The sequence below is a fragment of the Astyanax mexicanus genome, chromosome 15 (genome assembly GCF_023375975.1).
Source record: "Astyanax mexicanus isolate ESR-SI-001 chromosome 15, AstMex3_surface, whole genome shotgun sequence".
Lineage (NCBI taxonomy): Eukaryota > Metazoa > Chordata > Actinopteri > Characiformes > Acestrorhamphidae > Astyanax > Astyanax mexicanus.
This window is the reverse complement of record NC_064422.1, coordinates 7707805-7733349: the sequence shown is the minus strand read 5'-3', so window position 1 is coordinate 7733349 and position 25545 is coordinate 7707805. Positions and strand designations below refer to the sequence as shown.

Here is a 25545-nt window from a genome sequence, read left to right as displayed (position 1 = left end):
TTAGTCTGTAAGAAGTGCAGGACTCCTCTGCAGGACAGGGAGGTGGAGTCATACAGTGTGGCTGTCAATCACACTCACAGCTAATAACATTGTTCCCATGAGGGACAGTCTGATCTACATTCTGATTGTTATCTGATATAAAGTCTGATCTAAACTCTGGTCTACAAAGTCTGATCTTCAGTCTGTTCAGCAGTTTAGTCACAGTCCAATCTGCCTGCTGACCACAACCTGATCTAGAGTTTTGTCACATTCTGATTTGCACTCTGGTCGCAGGTTGGCCTACAGTCTAAACGCAGTCTAATCTACAGTCTGAACTTCAGCCTGATCTACAGTCTGATCTACAGTCTGATCTACAGTCTGAACTACAGTCTGATCTACAGTCTGATCTACAGTCTGAACTTCAGCCTGATCTACAGTCTGATCTACAGTCTGATCTACAGTCTGAACTACAGTCTGATCTACAGTCTGAACTACAGTCTGATCTACAGTCTGAACTTCAGCCTGATCTACAGTCTGATCTACAGTCTGATCTACAGTCTGAACTTCAGCCTGATCTACAGTCTGAACTTCAGCCTGATCTACAGTCTGATCTACAGTCTGATCTACAGTCTGAACTACAGTCTGATCTACAGTCTGAACTACACTCTGATCTACAGTCTGAACTACACTCTGATCTACAGTCTGATCTACAGTCTGATCTACAGTCTGATCTACAGTCTGATCTACAGTCTGAACTTCAGCCTGATCTACAGTCTGATCTACAGTCTGATCTACAGTCTGATCTACAGTCTGATCTACAGTCTAATCTACAGTCTGATCTACAGTCTGATCTACAGTCTGATCTACAGTCTGATCTACAGTCTGAACTACAGTCTGAACTACAATCTGAACTTCATCCTGATCTACAGCCTGAACTTAGTCTAATTGCAGTATGAACTTCAGTCACAGTCTGATCTAAAATCTGATCTACAGTTTTGTCACATTACTAATTGCAGCCTGAGCTACAGTCTTGTATACAGTTTTTTGCATTCTGATCTGCATTCTATGTGCAATATGACCTACAGTCAAACCGCAGGTGGATCTACAGTCTAAAAGCAGTTCAGACGTCAGTCACAGTCTGATCTACAGTCTGATCTACAGTCTGATTTACAGTCTTGTCAACAGGCTGAACTACAGCCTGATTTACAGTTTAGTTGAAATCTGGTCTACAGTCTGATCTACAGTCAGAATCGTAGTCTGATAGCAGTTTGGACTTCAGTCACAGTCTGATCTACAGTCATATTAACAGTCTACAGTCTACATTCTAAACTACAGTCAGAACTAGGGGTGGGCGATATGGCTCTAAAACAATATCACGATATTTCATGTTATTTTTACGATAACAATACTTTTGGTGATATGGCAAAACACTAAATTAGAAAAAAAAAATAATTTTATTATTGCATGCAATATGATATGGCTAACTGAGATAACAAAAAAATATTTTATCAGAGTCAATAATGATAATAGTAATACACTCCAAATATCTTCATATATCCAGGATTAAAGTAAAATAAATGATATTGGACAGATATAATCTGTCTGTAGTAGATATATAATAGGTGTATATAAACAGTGTGAATTTTTCTTTTGCTAAAAACGTCAAAAAAGTACCACCCTAATGTGATAATTAGGGGTGGGTAAAATGTCACAATATTTCAGGGTATAATATCGTTCACGATATTTCTCGATATTATCGCGTACGATATGGCACACCCCTAGTCAGAACTAAAGCCAGAACTCATTCTGATTACAATCTGATCCACATCCATATCTACAGTCTGGTCAACAGTCTAGTCTACAGTCTGAACTCATGAATGAACTCGTGATCACAGTCTGAACTACATTCAGAACTTACTCTGATTACAATCTGATCTCCAGCCTTGTCTACAGTCTGAACTCATGAATGAATTTATGATCACAGTCTGAATGACAGTCTGAACTACATTCAGAACTTTTAATTACAATCTAGAGTTTGGGAACAGTCTGGTCTACAGTCTGAACTTATGATCACAGCCTGAATCACAGTCTTAACTACATTCAGAACACAATTTGATCTAGAGTTTGGTAACAGTCTGGTCTGCAGTCTGAACTAGAGTTGGAGCGCAATATGCAGCTCAAACAGTCTGATATACCATCTGGTGTGTAAAATAATACCTAGTGTGATCTGATCACTAAATATTTGCTGTTGCAAAATGAAGGGAACAGTCAGGGGGGTCTGTGGCTCTAAGTGAAGAAGGAACTGACAACTGTAGGCGGTTTATAGTGGAAACATTTGTAGAGATGTTAAGCACTTGTTATAAATAACTGGCCAACACCAGTACATCCAATGTGTCAGTTTTCAGTTTCCATATAGATTTTATATTTGGATAGAAAATTAAATATTCAATAAGACTAGGCTCTGAAACTTTGATGCTAAATCAAGAGTAAACATAAGCAGAGACATACAAATAAAATTGGTCAACTTGGCTGTAATTGCAATATATCCAACAATCACGCCTGACACTGAAATTGGCACTGTATTCTACATTTACACCATATATTACTACAATTATACAAATAGCAAAGCAGAATCGCTTCTCTTGACCCAGTTCCAGCATCTGTTGGGAGGTTTATAGATGTGTATAAAGAACGTACATCACAGCAAGACTCTCTTAAGAAACTGGGTTAATGGGGTTTTGGGAGTAATCAAGTACTAGATAAATTGTATGCCTGTGTGCAGCTCATCTGCAATAGGAATAAATGAGGTTTCAGTTTGAACTCCAGAGCAACTTTCAACAGGGAGATAATGAGACAGAGTAAAATCCTGGCTATTTCAGACTGAATCAGAATGAATCAGACTGTTCTGCACCCTCTGACCCAAAGTACCAGTTCTGTAATACACTAACACGAACATTAGGCATGGGACAGAGGCTGACACAACCCTGAATGAAGATGACACTTCGGATATTTAAACTGTGTTTTACACCAAAACTATGAAGCAGAATGCTATGTCTTTGTGGCAAAACTTATGAGAAACTTTATTCAAAACTTTATTCTGAGACTCCCTCTAGCTGTGTGTTGGTCTTAATCACCGCCCAGCTTGTTCTGAGACGCCTCCCCCTAGCTATGAGTGGTCCTTATCAATACTTAGCTTGTTCTGAGACTCCTCCTTCTAACTATAATTGGTCCTTATCAAACCTAGCTTATTCTGATGCACCTACCCTATAAATTTGGTTGGTCCTATTTGCCAACTGGCCTGTTCTGAGACTCCCTCCTTGGTTGAAGGCTGCAAAGATGTCTGTGTATATTATTATAATTATATTAATTGGTCCTTATTAAAACATACCTTATTCTGAGACTCCTCCTTCTAAATTTGATTGGCCCTTATAAACACCTAGCCTATTGTGAGACTCCTCCTTCTAACTATAATTGGTCCTTATCAAACCTAGCTTGTTCTGAGACTCCTCCTTCTAACTATAATTGGTCCTTATCAAACCTAGCTTGTTCTGAGACTCCTCCTTCTAACTATAATTGGTCCTTATCAAACCTAGCTTGTTCTGAGACTCCTCCTTCTAACTATAATTGGTCCTTATCAAACCTAGCTTGTTCTGAGACTCCTCCTTCTAACTATAATTGGTCCTTATCAAGCTTAGCTTGTTCTGATGCACCTACCCTATACATTTGGTTGGTCCTATTTGCCAACTGGCCTGTTCTGAGACTCCCCGCCCTGATTGAAGGCTGCAAAGATGGCTGTGTCCCTAAAACCGTGTCTGTTCAAAACCACACACCCTGTAGGTCTCTTGCCCTATAGCACTGCATGGTGTTGACATCATCAAAGAGTACGCTTTAAGGGCAGTGCAGGGTGTAGGGAGTGATTTGGGACAGATTTGTAAGCAAGCGGTTCGCGATTTGACCTAGCTAGCAAATATATATTTTTTTAATTCAGCTAAACTGCTGATAAGGCACAATTTAATCTGATATATTAGCCAGATAATATATTGTTATGAACAAACGCCGTCTCTGCTGCTCCATACTGTTTACACACTAAGTGCGCAGTCTGTGCATCGTTCTCTGCTCACAGCCGCGACACTCTGTTTAATACATTTGCGCTGAAAACACCGTTTGAAAGCGCAGAGGCACATTTTCAGCACTCTGTGTCAAAGCAGCTTCACACTGCACATATATACACACAGATACATACATATATCAGGAACACAGAATGTTCTCGCTATATTTACTTTCTTGCTCCCGCTCCAGACTGCTCTGACCAATCAGAGGAGACAATGTGCTCTTGGTGGCATTTTGGTGTGTTTAGGTTTATGCCTGTGAAATCAAACCAAACAGAGGGAGAAACGCTCCAAGTAAACAAACTTATCAACTGATCCAGACCATAGAAACCAACTTCAGGTGTGAAAATGCTCTTTTATACTCAGCAATACAATTTTAATTCAGAAATCAGTAATAATTTATCTTGCATTCTTTATTCCAGCTCCCCACATTGATTTTTTTCTCCCTTCAAACAAGTATATACTGGTATTTTTTAATTGACAGAACTAATCTAAATATAATTAGTTAGTTCCAACCCTGCAATGTGATTGGCTAAGAGGCGTTCTATGAGTGCCATTATCAGTCGGTAATGCACTATAACCGAAGCTCTCCATGTATTACTCCACCACATACAGTGCATACCAAACAGTGCAGCTACAAACAGAGCAGCAGTGGAACTATTTTAACTCGCGGCGTGTTTATAACCAAATAAATTCTATTTTCTTTAACTCAAAATCTTTCAATAAACAGCAATAATATGACTGTGGTATAATCGCAATAATACACTCAAGGTTCGTGCTATAACGTGTAATATTGAGTGTATTATTGCTTAATTGCATTTTACATTTCTTATATTCATTATTTTATTAACATTTAAATGTACACTATAAAAACTTTGTTTTAAGACGAACAAGTGTGATTAATCGCAATTTATCACACAATATTGTTGTGATTAATCAGATAAAATTTTATAATCGATTGACACCACTAGCTAAAAATGTTCTTGGAGCTGTACCCTTGGAAACAAGGCCAGGCCAGGCGACGCCCCTGTTATGAACAACCTAGCTACCCCAACACCATACTGTCTACCTGGCCCAGTTCTGGTGCGGTCCATCTGGCTGTAGCTTATTCTGAAGGCAGGGGTTCTCTGACACAGAAATCAGAAGTGGGTTAATTGAATGCGAGTGTGGAGGCGGTCAGCAGACACACAATACCAGCTGCTTCCTTCTTCCACCTCCATCACCCTCAGCATCTCCTCAGTCGTATGGAATCGGCGGGCAAAGCAGGCATTCAGATGGTTCTGTGAGAAATAGGGCCAGGTGATCAGCAGGAAGAACCAACACAGAGCTGAGGGTGTTATCCTGAGACCCAGCTCACAGCCTGGAACAGTACAGGACGTGGTCTTATGATATGGTCTCTGCTGTGAGTACAGTGCAATCCAAACAGCCCTGCCCTCAGGACTGACTAAACACGAAACTCCACAGCTCAAACAGTCCCAACACACTCCTAACACACAGTGTAAACACCTTCATACTTACACTGTTTACACTGTTAGAATCTCACACACATACGTACACACCTCCAAGACCATAAACAGAACAGGACACTGGCACCCAAGACTGATTGATTCTCATACGGAGGCCCCACCTGTTTAAAATAGTGACAGTCTGTAAGCTTAGGGAATTTGGGGATTCAGAGACCCCTCTGGTGAGAATGTGTAATTGCACAGGGAATGTAGATGAGTAGTTTTCTAATGTGAAATTCTGTGTTTGAGTGCAGAACACTAGTGGATCACAAAAAAATAGAATATCATTGAAAAGTTACTTTAATTTTAGTAATTCAGTTCAAAACGTGAAACTCATATATAATATACAGGGGTAGGACACCTGTCATTTTAGTGTGGGAGGTTTCATGGCTAAATTGGAGCAGCCTGGTGGCCAATCTTCATTAATTGCACATTATTGCACCAGTAAGAGCAGAGTGTGAAGGTTCAATTAGCAGGGTAAGAGCACAGTTTTGCTCAAAAAATTGCAATGCACACAACTAGGGTTGCAGCGGTAACCGGTTTCACGGTATACCGTGGTATTAAAATGCACGGTTATCATACCGTGTGTGTTTGCTTATTACCGGTAAAACGCAAGCCAGCTGAGAAATAAATAACGAAAACTGAAAGTGAAACTTAACTAACCTACTTATAAGCGCTGTTTTCACTTCCGCAGTTGTACAGCGGAGGGTGTTGTGCCGATTCTGTCCGCGAAGCGGGAGTCGGATTGAGCAGGGAGTCGGATTCGGCATAACAGCGGCAGCACCTCGCGACCCGCGGTGTTAGTTGTAAGCGCTCGCGCTGGCCGCAAAATACGACAGAAAACACTGAGAAACTGCAGAATTATGAATTGGACTAAAATGAGCACGAGGAGATAAAAGAGAACCTTTACCTGTGAGTAGCTCACATCAGAACACGCAAATCTCTCTCTCTCTCTCTCTCTCTCTCTCTCTCTCTCTCTCGCACGTGAACTTCTCCGCACTGTGTTTAGCTGTTCTTAAAAATCATTTTAATTAAATAATAGTTCTATGCTTCTATGTTACTGTTAATTAACATAATTCTGATCATATTTCGCTCATTCAAACAGACTTGTAATCTTGTAATCAACAAGCTTGTAATTAATGTGGCCGTTAAGTCACAGCTAAAGGAGGAAATACATCAAACCTGTTCTCCATCTCCGAGAACACCACCCCGCTGTGCAGCACTAAGTATGTGTTTAGTTTATAATTTTAATCTGAACCTAAATAAAACCTCTTTGTAGTCGTGCACAACCCATGCGGTAAGCGCCCGCAAAAGCGCTGAGTTATCCGAAATTTGGGCACGCAGGTACAGGCGTGAAGTGCGTGCTACGATGGATTCACGTGTCCGTGTAAAGGTCCTGGCCGGACTGGATGTGAAAGACGCCATTCATTTACATGCGTTCATTTTCAAATTCTGACGTGCCTGTTTTTCATATGTTGAAGGTTTTAAGGTGTGAAAGCCTTAAAATAGAAATATCTAATGTGAGGATCATGTCAGATATAAATCCCCTCTTTCTGCAGTATCTGGTTATATACCAACTTTTTTTATATATATATACACACTCTTAATGCCCTTAAGAGTAGTGGAAAAACATGGTTCCCTTCACCTGATGGTGTAGTTTCTACAATAAATAGTTAATTGAACAAAAAACACTTTGTTGTAATTTTTTAAGGGTCAGTTTAATAATATATGTAACAAACTGTGATACCGTGATAACCGTGATACCGCGGTATTTTCCGAGACGGTTATCATACCGTGAAAATCTCATACCGTTGCAACCCTACACACAACATTATGGGTGACATACCAGAGTTCAAAAGAGGACAAATTGTTGGTGCACGTCTTGCTGGAGCATCTGTGACCAAGACAGCAAGTCTTTGTGATGCATCAAGAGCCACGGTATCCAGGGTAATGTCAGCATACCACCAAGAAGGACCAACCACATCCAACAGGATTAACTGTGGACGCTGTAAGAGGAAGCTGTCTGAAAGGGATGTTCGGGTGCTAACCCGGATTTTATCCAAAAAACATAAAACCACGGCTGATCAAATCACGGCAGAATTCAATGTGCACCTCAACTCTCCTGTTTCCACCAGAACTGTCCGTCAGGACAATAAATGATTATGGTCTAAAACCAGGTGTTTCAGTTTCATTGTCCAACCTCAGTAGATGTATTACACACAGAGAGATCTATTTTGAGAATTTAATTATTTTACTGTTGATCATGGCTTACAGTCAATTAAAACCAAATTTAGTATTTTGTACTTTAGCACTTTTGGCAGTGTGGGCAGTGTGCCAAGTCCTTTTAGAAAATGAAATTCGCATCTCCATAAAAGTTGTCAGCAGAGGGATTCAAGAGGTGCTGTAAGATTTTCAGGGAAAACACTGCACTAACTTTGGACTTGATATAACAAAGTGGATCAACACCAGCAGATGACATGTCTCTCCAAACTTGCCTTGCCCACATATCTTGTGAGTGTTTCAAATCACGCAATGTGTACTTTTCCTGTCGTTACGATAGTAAAGACACACTGACCCGCCCTAAGTCAAGCTGCACAGTGACGGCTCACCTTTAGATTGTTAAAATAGAACCCCTAAACTTAGAGATACACTGAAACAAGTTTAATTGGGGCAGTTTATACAAATTTATTAGCCCATGAACTGTAACATAAAGGCAGGTTTATTTTTAAACAGGGCAATCCTCGATCGGATTATGGGTCTACTGGAACTGACTCTGACCGTAACAAGTGGAACCAACAACACCCCGCCTTCATCCCTTCATTCGCCCACAGTGGTGACGTGTTGTTTTTGCCAGACTGTGGAAAATGATATGATATAAATCTGAACTCATACAGGACAGGCATTAACATGCAGAAAAGTGGAAGGAGTAACTCGCCATCATCTCTTAGCAACACTCCTGATGTTCACGCCTCTAAACACTGACCGGTAACTCAGCCTAAATGCTCACGGTTTGACTTCCTGGGAAAGTTTGCTCATCATTAGCTTCACACCACCTCCCAGTCTGCAGAGTAACAAAGATATCAAACCCGCAATAGTCCCAAATTCCCAGCAGTCTTATCAGGAAGAAGCTTTACAGGCCTTTTCCATTAGCCGATAGCGCTCTGGAGAACACTAGAGAACTCTTAAGAACTTGGCAGAAACTTGGTGGTGTGCCAGAACACCCTGCTGACCTGACCTCGCTCTACTGACACACAAACAGCCGTCAGTCAACTCGCCGCCAAAGAGCCTGGTAAACATCCAGCACTGGACTCTCAACACCAGCCAGTATTCAATAGTGGTATGATTTATGTACCTTCCACCATTAAACCTAACCAAATCTGACAATGATGAAAATGCTGAATTGCTAATGCTATTGCTGCTCCAGCTGTGCTAGCCACAGTTAGCAGCAGGCCACAGGCTGATAATACTCTCCTCTGAATGTCAAAAGAGCTTGCGTTTAGCGGCTAATGCTAATACTGATGAAGAACTAAACTGAAACTCCTTTAGTGGAGTGGCTTTACTGCTCCTTAATAGATGAATTAATATTTTTAATGTGGATTATGTGTCAGCTAAGTAAATCATGTTCTCTGTGTTTAAACACGCTGTTAAAGGGGACATGAAACACTTCAAGTATTTAGTTTAATTCACAAGATGTATTTTCACTCTAACAAATTTTATAAGTTTAACAGTTTTAAAATAATGAGCAATCTAAATGTCATTTTTTTAAGTAAGGGCAGCGCCATCTTGTCCCAGCGCTGAAAGTGACGTCACGAGGTTGGTTCTCGCACGCCTCACTACTATAATCTATGAGAATACCGTAATTTAGCTCCTCAATAGATCATAAAATCCAAACCAAAACTCAATGCAGAGCGGGGGGGCACTTTTGTATTGCCCCTGTGTGTAGTAATACTGGGAGTAGTGAATTTTAATAGGGTGAGGAATGAGAAATATTTACTTTCACTTTCATACCCTCGCAGCGCTGAAGCGTGAGAATCCTCCGGTTAGCTGCAACGCTAGGGGTTAGTGGCGTTAGCACTTTCTAGACCAGGACTATATGAAGGAGAGGGGTTTGAGTCAGGAGCATTAGCGCCGGATAAATAAGCGGAAGTCCGAGGCTTTTTTCCTCCGTTTTTTATTTTTCCTCTGATCAGCTGGAATGTACAGACCGTCCGACTGATGGTAACGTTACTATGAGAGCAGCAGCTGTGAGCCGCACCAGCGAAACAACACGCCCACCCAGCAGAGCAGCGAGAGGTACCGTTACCGAAAATCTAGATAAAATGACAATTTAAAGATAACATAGCTAGCGTTAGCTACTTAGCTAGCTATCTTATTCTAGCTAGCCAACGCTAGCTAACTAGCTAACACTAACTAGATGAAGCTAAGTACCCAGTAAGCATTCTAACTTCTAAACTGAACGGTTTATCAACCAAACAGCGCCTGGATGTTTCAATATCCACTTAAATCATGTTCGTTTCATTCAGTCTTAATGAACTCTGGACTTTGCATGTTAAATAGCTAAATGTATATAAAATAGCTGGTTAACCGGATGGTAGTACCTGCTGTGGACGCGCTGCAGGGTTCTGCACGGCTCCACGTAGAGAGAGAATAAACACTCCCAAAACGTCTGGCTCTTAGAAAAGCATCTGAAAAGTTCTGCTCAGGTTTATACAGGAAAGATCTCTGAGCAAATGCTCCATGTTAGCCCAGTTCAGCTTCGTCTTCATCCATAATCTCGACAAACAATACGCTCTTTTCCTCTAGCTATATGCCTGGGATCTTAAACCAACCAACCTCGTGACGTCGCCAGCGCTGCACGGGCAACATGGCGGCGCCCTAGCTCAAACGTAACAAACATAAATATATTATAATTTAGTGTGTAAACATTTTATATAAAAAAAATCCCCCCCAAATAAATTCCATTACATTTAATACCTTAGAAAACTTGTACAAACTGAAATGTTTCATGTCCCCTTTAACGGTAATAAATAGTATTATATATGTAAACAGAGAAGAGTTCCTGCTTTTTCTGGGGTCACACTTCACACGAGTTTCTGTGTGAACAATGCTTTAATGTGTGTTAAGGTAAGAAAAGGTAAGAAAAGACTGTTTATATTTGACTGATTGACCAGCAAACACTCGTCTCAGTGACTAACTCACAAAACTTATATACACACATGCATGTTTTTAAATTACATTTGTAAAATAAATATTTTACAGTGTAATACATACAGTAAAGGATTTTCTTTGCTGTTTTTTTTTACATCAATAAAGTGTTATCATCTGAATATCATCATTAATTGGGAAATGTGATATATACAGATATGGGGGAAAAAGAGTCAGTTTCTCTGATTTTGCTATTTATAGGTTTATGTTTGAGTAAAATGAACATTGTTGTTTTATTCTATAAACTACAGACAACATTTCTCCCAAATTCCAAATACAAATATTGTCATTTAGAGCATTTATTTTTGAGAAAATGAAAAATGGCTAAAATAACAAAAAAGATGCAGAGCTTTAAGACATCAAATAATGCAAAGAAAACAAGTTCATATCCATAAAGTTTAACATGTTCAGAAATCAATATTTGGTGAAATAACCCTGTGTTTTTTAACAGCTTTTATGCATCTTGGCATGTTCTCCTCCACCAGTCTTACACACTGCTTTTGGATAACTTTATGACACTCCTGATGTGAAAAATTCAAGCAGTTCAGCTTGGCTTTATGGCTAGTGATCATCCATCTTCCTCTTGATTATATTCCAGAGGTTTTCAATTTGGTAAACGCAAAGAAACTCCTCATTTTTAAGTGGCCTCTTATTTTTTTTTTCAGAGCCGTATATCATATATATGATATATGACATTTTATTTGAGTAACTCACCCCTGCTTTAGCATGTTATGCTAGCTGAACTTTTGCAGGGATCTTTCTTACTTTGTTACAAAGTAACACCATAAGAAACAGCCTCAGCACAGCACAGCTGATCCATGAATGCTCCTCTCTTTATCTCCTGCGTCTGATTAAATACCTGACCATAAAAGAAGATTAAAAAGCAATATGGACGCTAATGAGGATGCTATGTATAGTCCAGTCTCAGCCTACTGAATCACATCCTGAGGACGCACAGGGGAATGGACCATGTGACGTCTTCATCAACGTTTGCACGTTCTTCTGGGCCAAACTGAGAAACGGTGTGTGTGTGTGTGTGCGTGTATTTATGTGTGTATTTGTGTACCAGTCTAAGAAACATCTTAGGTGAATTCTCTGAATTTTCTGACTAAGACTCAAGTGTGTAACAGTCACCCACAGAGCAGGAACAGGAACATTACTCCACCACAGCGCTTTTATCTGGAATAAAAACATGTAGAGAACACAACTAAAATTTTCCACATCAGTTTTCAAACTAAAAAAAAAAACTATAATTTAGTTTTGAATGTCAATATGCACAATATAGGCGAAAAGGTGGCGAAATTATTTGTACGTTCGCCTTCCATTTCTGGGGTCCATGTCATAGAACCACAGTACCACCTGTCAGCTATTAACCTCCAGCAGTAACACCCACTAGATCAGTTGAAAAAACACAATTTTGGTTGAGAACCTTACATACATTGGTGGATTAAGGTGATTGGGGCCCCTAGGCTACATTTTAAATGGGCCCCCCATCCCAAACAGTTCTACACACACACACACACACACACACACACAATAATGTCAATCACTTCTATTAATCACAACAATATTCTGTGATTAATCATTATTAAAATATAATTATTTTTTTCAATTATCAACATTTATTATTAACATTTATAATATTTTAAAGTGCTGAGTTTGACTGAGAGCTTTAAAGCCCCACTAGATAGGATTTCCTTGGTTTTTGATCTTTTTAAAGAAGTAAAATTACAGCTTGAAACTCACTGCAGCGCTGCATTGAGGTGTAATAGGAGGAATAGCGGTGCTCTCGTGTCTGTGCCGGAGCTCCTCTGAGCTCAAACCAGACTCTGTAAGTTTTCCGAGGTGGCCGAGACCAACGCTCGCGAGAACTGCGACCTGCTTTCCGGCCTTTAGTTCTAACAGTTCTACAAGGACTACTGGTTAATTCTTTACAAACTAACTTACAGACACTCTGGCAGAAGCTGGAAAGAGACCGAATATGTCTGTGAAAGCCAGAAAACCAGAAAGAGAAACTAATCCACCTGAAACATTTATTACACTCTACAACTGTAGGGGGAGCCCACGAGCACAAAATCTCAATTCTACCTAGTGGAGCTTTAATAGAGGAAAGAAACGCTAGTGTAGCTGCATATTCTACCTTCAACAAGCTAAAAACATGCAATCAACTGTGTGTGTGTGTGTGTGAGAGAGAGAGAGCATCAGAGAGTCTTCAGCACAGTTACATAGGTCCACATAGATAGCTTGCTAATTAGCGTTATTGTTAACCGGTCACGCTATAAACAGTGCCATAGTGCAAGCAGCCATGAGCACACTCACACAGACAAACTCATCATTACCATCATTAATTAATAAGGTCTCTGACTGGCCAATCAGTGGGCCCAAATCATCGCATGTGCCCCAAAGCTGCAGCTTAGGGTAGCCTGTGCGTTAATCTGCTCCAGAGTACACAGCAGGATTAGCCAGCAGACTTCGTTGGAAGGAGGGATCTGTACCAACTGTCCATGGCAAGTCAGCAGATGAGGGAGATGCAGGTACTTTTAAATAATGAGTTTTGTGCATTTATTATAGTTAAGCATAAACTAGCTTGTTGTAACATGGCATGGCTGAAAAGTGACCTAAGAGCTAGTGAGATCTTTTCATGTGAGAGTGATTTTGTGCAAAACCTATTGTAACTTGTGCAAAAAGAGGTATAATATGTCCACTTTAATTGGGGTGGGGGTGTCAGTGATCATTTGACAGCTGACTAGTATGTTGTTAAAGAAAAAAATAAAAACTTTAGGTATTACAATTGCTGTTATAAGCTCAGAGCAGTTGTTATTTTGCCAAGTACAACATGCATTTTTGAAATCTTGAATAATAATTTTAATTTTAATCCTGTGCATGAAAAGCCAATTATGAGATTTGTCTGATTAAAATATCTAATTCAGGCTTTACTGAACTAGAAACAAGACCTTAATAATCCTCTAATTTGTGTTCCTAAAAATTAAGTATTGTTGTGCTTGTTCATGCTGTAATTTTATTTCGTGCTGGGAGCAGTTCTGAGAAATTAAACTTTAATTTAGACTTTTTTTATAATGTTATGTTATGCAGCCTAACATCAACGGCCAAACTACACCAACATGCTTTCATTAGTTAGTAATGTTCTTTTTTTGTTTTGTTTTTTTACTGTAGCCTGCTGAATATTGGTTTTAAACAATATATTTTTCCCTAAATATCACCATGAATCGACAACAAGGAATAAATTAATAGACAAAAATAAAGAATTATGAAATAAATACATTTATAAATCCATTATAACTTAATATCTTAATAAATAACATCCTGGAGCACACAGCAGTGTGAACAGAGACTCTTGTTTGAAAATAATGCATGAATAGACTTAATCTCTATCCTGATGCTCAGACAAATCTGTCTGTTTATATGTTTATATGTCCACTAAAAAATCCTGTTTTTATAAATCTTATTTTAATCATAATCAGGAGAGTTTTTTTAATTGCTCTAAAAGAAGAGTGGGGTTTCTGTCTGCTGAATGTTCACACCATTGTGAAAAAACTGTCCAATCAGAAGCCCTGGCCAGGTAAGTGACACACAAAACCTTATTTAACTTATTTTAAAACGTTGATAAACACTGCAGTATTGAATTTTCATTTTGATTGAATTTACCTCATTTCTGTGTCAAAATAAAAGCCAGAGGTTGATCTGGGTAAAGAAATGCTCATGAATACATCAGACTAATTTAAGAACAGGGTTACTATTGCAGAGTCACTATTACTGGGTCACTAACGCCTGATGCAGAAGTGTAAGCAGAGAGAGCTTGATCTATGCGTCACTAAAAATAATAAGCCCCTCTGATGCAGAAGCTACATCCGGAAATCTGTGAAACCCATGCTCTGGTTATGTTGTGACCTGAGAGGAAGGCTCCAGAAAACTCAGATCGAGGTCAGAGGAAGCACAGTGATATTTGAGAAGTGAAATGAAGTTTATAGGATTTACAGAAAGTGTGCAAAAAGTATTTAAACTAAATTAGGCAGGTGCATACATTTGGGCACTCTTGTTGTTTTATTGATTTGAATACCTTTAGCAAAAATTATTTTTTTGTTTGGTAAGCTCACTGACCCTTGACCTACATACTGAACACAGGTGAGTCCAATTATGAGAAAGGGTTAAGGTGGCAAATTGCAAGTTTTTCTCCTCGTTGCTCATCTTCTCTGAAGAGTGGCAACATGGGATCCTCAAAACAAAACTCTCAAATTACCTGGAAAAAAAATTGTTCAACATTATGGTTTAGAGGAAAGATACAAAAAGCTCAATAATCTTAGAGATTTCAGCTGATCAGTTTCCACTGTGAGAAACATAGTGAGGAAATGGAAGATCACAGGCACAGTAGTCTAGTTAAGACCTGAAGCGGCAGAACAAGAAAAATCTCAGATAATCAGAGGAGAAGGATGGTGAGAACAGTCATAGAGTCATAGTCAACCCACAGACCTCCAGAGCTCCAAAGATCCACAACATCATCTTGCTGCAGAGAAATGCAGAAGAAGCCTTTACTCTGCACACGCCACAAACAGGGTCGCTTGAGGTATGCTAAAGCTAAAGCACATTAAGACAAGCCAGCTTCACTTTGGAATTGGTTCTGTGAACTGATGAAAGCAAAATTTAGAAGTTATTTGGAGGACGGTTATTTATGCATGGTATAAAAAGAACACAGCATTCAAACACAAACACTTTTCTGTTCCCCACAGTAAAATGTGGTGGTTCCATAATGCTGTGGGGCTGTGTGATCAGTGCAGGTACTGGGAGTCTTGTTAAAGTTGAGGGTCACATGGATTTTAGTCAATATCAGGAGATTCTTGAGAACAAAGTTGAAGAATCAGTGAGAAAGTTGAAGTTAAAAGGCCGGGGCTGGATATTTCAACAAGACAACGACCCTAAACACTAAACTCTGCTCAAAATCTACTAAAGCACTAAAGCATTCATTGCAGAGGATCAAGTACAACATTCTGGAATGATCATCTCAGATCATCTCAGTTCCCAGACCTGAGTATTATTGAAAACCTGTGGTGTGATTTAAACCATCAAACCTAACTGAACTGGGGATGTTTTGTAAAGAAGAATGATCCGAAATACCTTCAACCAGAAGCTCTCATTGGAAGCTATAAGAAGCATTTAGAGGCTGTTATTTCTGCAAAAGGAGGCTCTACTAAATATTGAAGTATTTATGCACCTGCCTAATTTAGTTTATAGTATTATTGCAAACTTTCTGTAAATCCCATAAACTTCATTTTAGTTCTTAAATATCACTGTGTTCATCTGCTATGCGATATATATTTAACTGAAATTGCTGATCCAAACAACCAATGATTTATAAAGGAAAATCAAGAAAATGATCAGAGGTGCCTCATACCTCATACTGTGACACTTGTTTGCTCTATTATAAAGGGTTCTATAAAAACAGTTTACAACAATATGTCAAATTATTTAATCAAGCAAACAACCAAAGTTGCTCAAATCTTTGTATTTTTTTAGTTAACTGTTGTTCTAAACAAGTAAAAAAAAATGTGGGTCAAATTGTTTAGAGGGACAGCAGCTGATGAAGGTGAAAAAGCAAGAGAGTTTTTAATGAGAAGAGAGTGGAATAAAATGATGCATTACAGTTAATGGAGATACCACTGGACCTGAAGTCTAAGATCACTAATCTGATTAAATCTCGCTCTCTCCCACACTTCCACATTTCCAAGTTGTTGAAGGTGGAATATGGAGCTACACTAGAGTCTATTTCCAACATTAAGAATTCTTTTTGTTTGTTCTTTTCCCAAAAATAAAAGAAAGCACCAGCTTTTAAAATGTTTAATCATAGTATTATGTTAAGATTAATATAATTTGTAAGCAACTGACACAACTAATATAAATATCATTTTATTTAGCCAATCTAACATTTTGTGCTGAGGCCAATCTACACTAATCTCATTAGTTAGTGGTGGGTTTGTTTACTGTAGCCTGCTAAATGGTTTTAAACAATACCACTGTTCCCTAATATCACCATAAAATATATAACATTAAATAGATTAAGAAAATAAGAGAGCACAATAAAGCGATGCTTTCCAGTTGCAGACCAGACTAAACAATGCACTGCTAATTAGGAGAGAATGTAAAACAGGCTTAAAATAATTCAACTTAAATAAATATCATGCAGTTAATTTCTCAAGTTTGGTAATACCTCTGAGCCTGAGCGTAATTCCAATGGACAGAAGAGTAATATCACTGGCCTATATAGTGATATTTTGACCAGGATGGTAATACCACAGGCCTGCAGAGCGGAATCACTGGCATGCAGAGCAAAATCAATGGCCTGGATGGTGAGATTACTGGCCTGCAGAGCAAAATTACTGGCCTAGTTGCTGATGTCACTGGGCTGCAGAGCAAAATCACTGGCCTGCAGAGTGAAATCACTGGCTTGCAGAGTGAAATCACTGGCCTGCAGTGCGAAATCATTGGCTTGCAGAGCGGAATCACTGGCTTGCAAAGCGAAATCACAGGCCTGGATGGTGAGATCACTGGCCTGCAGAGCAAAATGAATGGCCTGCAGAGAGAAATCACTAGCCTGCAGAGTGAAATCACTGGCCTGCAGAGTGAAATCACTGACCTGCAGAGCGAAATCACTGACCTGCAGAGCGAAATCACTGGCCTGCAGAGCGAAATCACTGGCCTGCAGAGCGAAATCACTGGCCTGCAGAGCGAAATCACTGGCCTGCAGAGCGAAATCACTGGCCTGCAGAGCGAAATCACTGGCCTGCAGAGAAAAATCACTGGCCTGCAGAGAAAAATCACTGGCCTGCAGAGAGAAATCATTGGCCTGCAGAGCAAAATCACTGGCCTGCAGAGCGAAATCACTGGCCTGCAGAGCGAAATCACTGGCCTGCAGAGTGAAATCACTGGACTGCAGAGTGAAATCACTGGCCTGCAGAGTGAAATCACTGGCCTGCAGAGTGAAATCACTGGACTGCAGAGCGAAATCACTGGCCTGCAGAGCGAAATCACTGGCCTGCAGAGCGAAATCACTGGCTTGCAGAGTGAGATCACTGGCATGCAGAGCAAAATCACTAGCCGGCACAGCGAAATCACTGGCCTGCAGAGCGAAATCACTGGCCTGCAGAGCGAAATCACTGGCCTGCAGAGCGAAATCACTGGCATGCAGAGCAAAATCACTGGCCTGCAGAGCAAAATCACTAGCCGGCACAGCGAAATCACTGGTCTGCAGAGCGAAATCACTGGCCTGCAGAGCGAAATCACTGGCCTGCAGAGCGAAATCACTGGCCTGCAGAGCGAAATCACTGGCCTGCAGAGCGAAATCACTGGCCTGGATGGTGACATCACTGGCCTGAAATCACTGGCCTGCAGAGCGAAATCACTGGCCTGCAGAGCGAAATCACTGGCCTGCAGAGCGAAATCACTGGCCTGCAGAGCAAAATCACTGGCCTGCAGAGCAAAATCACTGGCCTGCAGAGCAAAATCACTGGCCTGCAGAGCAAAATCACTGGTTTGCAGAGCGAAATCACTGGCCTGCAGAGTGAAATCACTGGCCTGCAGAGCGAAATCACTGGTCTGCAGAGCGAGATTTAAGAACAAGTGTATGCTTTTGGGGATGCTTTATATTAGTGGTTTATTCGTATATTTAAGCACTCACTTGTGGATTTCGGTCATATGTTAAGGCCAGTCAATTTTCCTGTACGCATCATCTTAAAGTTGCACATCTGAGTCAGAAGAACATATTACACAATAAAAAATAGCAGTCCAGTAGGGTCACCTAATTTGACTCGTCATCCATTAAAGGCTGCCTGTTAATGCTGCCTTAGTAGTCATATGCCATCACCACAGCAAGCTGCAACGTTAAGCATGCAATGGTCCGGCAGCTGCACGTGAAATGCGTCCTTTACGCACGCCCAGCAGCAGTCTCTTTCTTCCCCGTGGTCTCTGACGCAGGAGCGTAAGTGAGGTCACTGTGCAGGTCGACCAGCTCGATCGAATGTGGGGTGGCAAAAATCTGAGCTTCGATGGAGAGCAGGGACAAAGCGAGAGCGAGACAGAGAGACAGAGGAGGAGAAACAGGAGAGTTTGGGTGGACATGGGATAGTTTGCTCCAGCAGCAGCTGCCTAGCAACCAAGCCAGTCAGCAGACGTTTGGCAACTGTTGCCATGCCAACCACTTGCAGGCACATGCTCCCAAAAGAAGAAAGAAAGTCCTCCAGAGTTATAAAAAATAAGAAAATATATAAATCACAATTTCACTGTAGCTTAAAATGTTTCTAACTGTTTGTGTCAGTCCATGTTCTATTCCTCACTTCCATGTTTTGCACATTTCTGTCTTAATAAAGCAAACAAAGTAATTGCGCAACGCAATTCGCAACACTCTGATTAGCAATAAAAGGTTTTATTAAGCCAGAGTCTTGCTTACGTTCAGCATTTGAATTTTTAGGATTAAAGAGCTTCCAGATTTAGCCTCACCTCAGTTCCCCTGCACTGCTGGAGTCATCCATTAGCCCTAATTACATCTGCCTCTGCTGCACCTCCCGAGTCTGCTCTGGCTGTGTAATGAAGTAAACTGAACTAAAACGATGTAGGGCCAGAGCAGGGCCGACTGGTGTCAGATTAGCAGTATGGGGGGGAGCTAATGGCTAATGGAACAGTGGCTAAAAAAGCAAAAGGGTCAAAAGGGGAACGTTACATCTAAATTTCAAAGAAAAGAATATGGCGGTTCAATAGAACAGTACGTGAACGGTTTTCTAAAAATAAACCCCATACCAACGACTCAGGAGAGAATAAGCCTAAGTGCACAGCTACAAAACTATGAAACCAGCAAAGAGCTTTCCATTCTGACCTATATTTATCCAGAGGAACAAAATTATGACCATGGTCTTTTTTAAATACAGAGCAACAGTCAGCTTGGGAGTTCTTTAACAATAAAATATCCAGACCAAAGTCTGAAGCACGTCTCGCTAATCCTTGACACTTTCTGGGTTGAAGGGCATGGGTTTCACATCATTTTTTCTTTTATTCAGCAAGTTGTCTTTTCTGCCACTGTGCTGCTTTGAAGTGCATGTGAAAATTAGAATATTAAATAAGACCAATTGGTACTTCTGGCCGTGTGGGCAGTGTGCCAAGTCCTGCTGGAAAATGAAATCCGCATCTCCATAAAAGTGGTCATAAAAGAGGGAAGCATGAAGTGCTGTACGATTTTCTGGGACCAACACCAACAGATGACATGTCTCTCCAAACCATCACTGAGCATCAGTCAATTTTGCATTTCATTAGGAAATCAAGAGACCAGAGTCTGGAGGAAGACAGTGTTTTCCCCAGAACATATTACAGCACTTCATGATTTTGCCACAACACCTACTGTTTTTCTTCTTCTATAGTCTACTAATAAGAGCAGTTAAATGGTTAAGTTACTGTTACTGCAGTAAAGGGGAGTAATACCAGCACAGCAATACTCACATTAAGGCCAAGCCAAGATAGTTGGCAGTGCTTCCCCAGTACATCGGGTTCTCCAGGACATTAAAGGGGAAACCTGCGACCTTCTGCTCCATCAGGATTCCAAAGTAGTCACCTGTAGAAGCAAAAGTAGAAGAAATAAGATTGTATCAGGTCTTTTTTTACATGCACATGGTCTACAAAATCCAGTGTGCTACCACTGAGTTAGTCAGGTAGCTATCCTCCTCGCAAGCTTACCTGTTAAAAACCAGAGGTGGAGAGTAATGAATTACATTTACTCAAGTTACTGTAATTGAGTAGATTTTATGCGTAAATTGTAATTATTAAAGTACTTTTTAAAATAGGTAATTTTACTTTTACTCAAGTACATTTTGACACAGGTAGTCTACTTTGCTACATTAGGAAACTCACCATTACTTTTTTTTTTTCTTTCTATTTTTTCCCATTTTTCTCCCCAATTTACACGGCCAATTACCCAACCCACTCATTAGGACTCCCCCTATCACTAGTAATGCCACAACACACCAGGAGGGTGAAGCCAGCCACCGCTTCTTTTCGAGCTGCTGCTGATGCAGCATTGCCGAGCAGCATCATAGTGCGCTTGGAGGAAAGCACAGCGGCTCGGCTCCGGTACATCAGCTCACAGACGCCCTGTGCTGCAGACATTACACTAGGAGTGATGTGGGGAGAGAGCGCCATCTACCCACCCGGAGGGAGCAGGGCCAATTTTGCTCCTTCTGACGCCGGCAGCTTGATGGGGTTCGAACCTGCGACCTCCTGCTCATAGTGGCAGCGCCTTAGACCGCTGGACCACTCGGCGCCCCCCAGGAAACTCACCATTACTGAGTAAAAAATAAAATGCTGGGAAAAAAAACAATTGTCTGAATTAAAAAATAATAATAATTGGTGCGAACACGCCGGCGCACGGATGCTCACGCATGGAATAACGAGGCAATAACGTCCTCATGCAATACAAAATGTGCCCCGTCGGACAGAGCTGTCAGCTTTCAAAACTTGCACATCAAACCTAAAAAGTATTTTTATTATTAAACAATCTGTTGAATGTAAAAAAAACATGTAAATAGCAGTTAAAGCAGAGCAATGGCGAGTTAAAATTCAACAATCACCTGTAAAAACTATAAAAATATGGTTTATTGTCACTATATGGTTAATTATATGGTTTATTGTCAAAACTTTTTAACAGTAAAGAAAAAAAAAGGATCATAGAAACCTGTGCCACTTGTTCTTGACAATGTTTTATGGGGTGGTCTGAACAAATACTGCCTGAAAGATCCAAATTATTATGTGGAATAATAGTTCATTAAAAACAATTTAATTTATGATTTGTTGTAATTTTATTACATCACATAATTAAAAGTAACTATGTAACTTTTACTCAAAGTACATTTTAAATTGAGTACTTTTTAGATGGGTACTTTTACTTTTACTTGAGTAGAATTTTAGCAAAGTAAAGGTACTTTTACTTAATTACAATTTTTCAGTACTTTTTCCACCTCTGTTAAAAACCTATGGTCTTTTCCTTGTTCACTGTAGTTTTATAAAAACAATATAAACAATTAACTTTCGCTAGTTTCACTCCATTGTGTTTTGGACATTGCGTTTGCTCTTTTTGTTTGCAAGCCCAATGTTGTTACCACGGGAATGCGCATGCATAATTTGAGGCACTGAAGAGCATTTCTGTGTTTATATCAATAATGAGTTCCTCAGAATCATATACAAAAAAACACTGATTTTAATTTTTAACAGTCGTGTTCAACAGATTACAAGGTACTGTGAAAGAAATTAATCAAATTTGCTTTTTACAGCACATGTGCAGACTGAACACAGCAAAAAATCCATTTACCAAAACCAGAAAAAATATACAAAAATTGAGTCATATATGCTTACATTAAGCAAAAAACCTCCAATTGGGGAAACTCATTTTCTAAGTAAGATGTCTTACTAAGCAATCTCAAAATTCTTGAAATAATACTTTAATCAAGTAAAAATCATTGATTTCATATCTCATACCTAAAATAAGCAAACTAATCTTACAATACCATCAGTGCTTTAGAAGACAATTATATTCTCATTAGGAAAAGATTTTTTTTTTTTTTTTTCCGTTTAGCAGTGAACCAGATCAGGTGAAGCTGCTCAAGTTCTCAATCAAGTTCTGGTAATTGCAATAATTTTTTCTAACTGCTACCCCTCTGAGTTCCCAATGAGTATTAGCATCACATTCTCAATCAGAGAGAAAGAGAGAGTAAACACACGCTTCTCTCACAGCACGTGTTTCATCTCTTCAGCGTGATGCTCGTGAACAGCTGACCGTTCACTATCTGACTAATTCTGTAAATCTGACCAAACAGACGTCCAAGATCGACCAGCATCTGAAGAGAGGAACTAAACCAGCCTCGATTCAAGCAGTGCATTCACCCAGACAACTCTGAGACCTACTCTAAGAGGAAGAGGAAGAACCACCGCAAAGACCTGATCAATTAAGAATGAAAAATATGAAGTCTATTTTGTGTACTAACTCAAATATTGTGAGAGTGTATCCTCAGATATTAATAAAACATGGTAAGTTTTAGCTCTGGCGTATTTTGAGGGCAGCTCTTAAGTCAATAAAATGTTCTGCAAGAAGTTGTCTGTTATTAAATCTGTGTCCTTTTTGGTTTTAACTTATAATCCTGCAAACAGGTTTAGCAGAAAGCTCAGTGCTATCAAACCTAAAAAGCCTCAGCATCCTTCTAAAAGCTCCATGACCAGAGAGAAAGTAAATTGAAATAGCTGAGGATAGATGGAGACAGCTTAGTGCCCAGAAGGACTACAAGACAGATGCTGAGCTGCCTTATTTTCTCCTGAACAAGCAAGCACTCAGTTTTAGCTATGATTACCTAACCATAGCTAGGTAATCAATCACAAACAGTAGTAAGGATGGGCGTTTTAATCTCATTGCACCCCTGAATGCTTGCATTCAAGTATTTGGCAAATAATGGATTTATCTTTGGCTAACACAGCCTGCAATGCACCAAGCTAGCTTCCAGTTGGCAGCAGAGTAAAACAAAATCCATAAAAGCCTCAAACATACAACTCTGGAAAAAAATAAGAGACCACTTCAGTTTCTGAATGAGTTTCTCTGATTTTGCTATTTATAGGTATATGTAAAATGAACATTGTTGTTGTATTCTATAAATTATAGACAACATTTCTCCAAAATTCCAAAAAAAGATATTGTTATTTAGAGCAATTATTTGCAGAAAATGAGAAACGGCTGAAATAACAAAAAAGATGCGGAGCTTTCAGACCTCAAATAATGCAAAGAAAACAAGTTAATATTCATAAAGTTTTAAGAGTTCAGAAATCAATATTTGGTGGAATAACCCTGGTTTTTAATCACAGTTTTCATGTATTTTGGCATCATGTTCTCCTCCACCAGTCTTACACACTGCTTTTGGATAACATTATGCCTTTACTCCTGGTGCAAAAATTCAAGCAGTTCAGCTTGATTTAATGGCTTTTGATTATCAATCTTCATCTAGATTAAATTCCAGGGTTTTTCAATTTGGTAAAATCAAAGAAACTCATCATTTTTATGTGGTCTCTTGTTTTTTTCCAGAGCTGTATATATTAGCTGATCAATGTACAAAGTATGGCTTATTGTTGCTTGCCATAGCAAAAGTTCTTAAACTTATCTTTAACTTATTTATGTAGGTTTAAAGGCCTCAACCTGGCAACCCATGTGAGCATGGCAGATAACTGTCTCAAGAGTTATGATTAAAATTGGTCTGTGGTAACCATTTACATGCTTGTATTTAAAGGGCATTAAGAAAAACGACTGAAACGAATCAAGACTCACACAGATGTACAGAGTGGAACATTTCTGACCTGTGAATCTTTTACCTTTATCTGTACGTCAGGAGCTGTCTGTGGTAACATCTGACTCACTTTATATCCATCTATTCTCTCTCTCTCTCTCGGGTTCGAGGTCACCTCTGATGTAGCTGCCGTTTGATTCACCTGGTTATCTGAATTTAGGCCAGGCTGATGGAGAAGTGGAGCAGTATGTGGAGCTACATAACCCTGCTAACACACACAGGCACACACACACACACACACAGACACACACACACACACACACACAAAAACACACCACTCCACTTTTCCATCCCCTGACCCAGTTTAAGACAAAAGTCCCACAGTAGCACACACCTGGCTGTTAAACCCCCACCCATTTACACTCACTTTTATCAGTGATTCTCTGATCGAAGGGGGGGTCTAACCCTATTTTGAGTTGCATAAGGCTCTAACATCAGTATCTCCTGGCTGAGAGGATCTTGTATAACCTGAATAAGTCAACAGTGATTGTGAACTGAATTGAAAATGGTTTCTTTCACAAATCAGATGTTTTAACCTTGTTCTGTCACACAACGAGACCAATCAACCATATATCCGCTCTGTAGGACTGTGCGATAAGAGCAAAAATGAATATTCCAATCTAGGCAACTTAATTTGCCCATAACAATATACATAAGATACAGCATAATTTCCTGTGCTGTAGCTCTGCTCTTTGATTTCACCACATTGAAAACCTCTGGAATATAATCAAGAGGAAGATGAATGATCACAAGCCATCAAACCAAACTAAACTGCTTGAATTTTTGCACCAGGAGTGAAGCAGCTTAAAGGTATCCAAAAGCAGTGTGTAAGACTGGTGGAGGAGAACATGCCAAGATTTAAAAATGATTTTGGTAATTTCACCAAATATTGATTTCTGAACTCTTAAAACTTTATGAATATGAATTTGTTTTCTTTGCATTATTTAAGGCAGGGGTGTCCAAACTACGGCATTTTAGAAATAGAATGAAAGTTGGCCCGCTGTTAAGCAGGTTTTTATAATATGAGATTCAAAGTTTGAACGCTAGGTGTCAGAAACGGGCCAAAGAGTCTAAAAGCGGAGAGGGTGCGCATTTCTAGCGCAGAAAAATGGGCCAAAGAGTCTAAAAGTTTAATATTATGAGACATCATGAAATTAAACATCAATTTGAAAAATCTTAGTTTACACAACACTGTCAAAGATAAAGATAGTAAGTCAAGTAAAATGGTGTGTAAATGAAATAATCAGGAAAAAAGTATTATTTAAAGTGGTATATTTCATTTTTTGTTTAATTACAGAGTGTGGCCCGTGACTTCAAATATATTTCTCCTTCTGGCCCCCAACAAAAAAGGTTTGGGCACCCCTGATTTAAGGTTTG

The 25545-nt window shown here is 39.6% G+C and overlaps 1 protein-coding gene across 1 annotated transcript in view; it reads right to left on the bottom strand.

The window, feature by feature from the left end:
- Positions 1-25545, bottom strand: part of pemt (phosphatidylethanolamine N-methyltransferase) — an 87055-nt gene that overhangs the window by 12730 nt on the left and 48780 nt on the right. The window contains exon 5 of the mRNA XM_022669329.2: positions 20294-20405. Coding sequence (XP_022525050.2) covers positions 20294-20405 — 112 coding nt within the window. The remainder of the gene's footprint in view (positions 1-20293; positions 20406-25545) is intronic.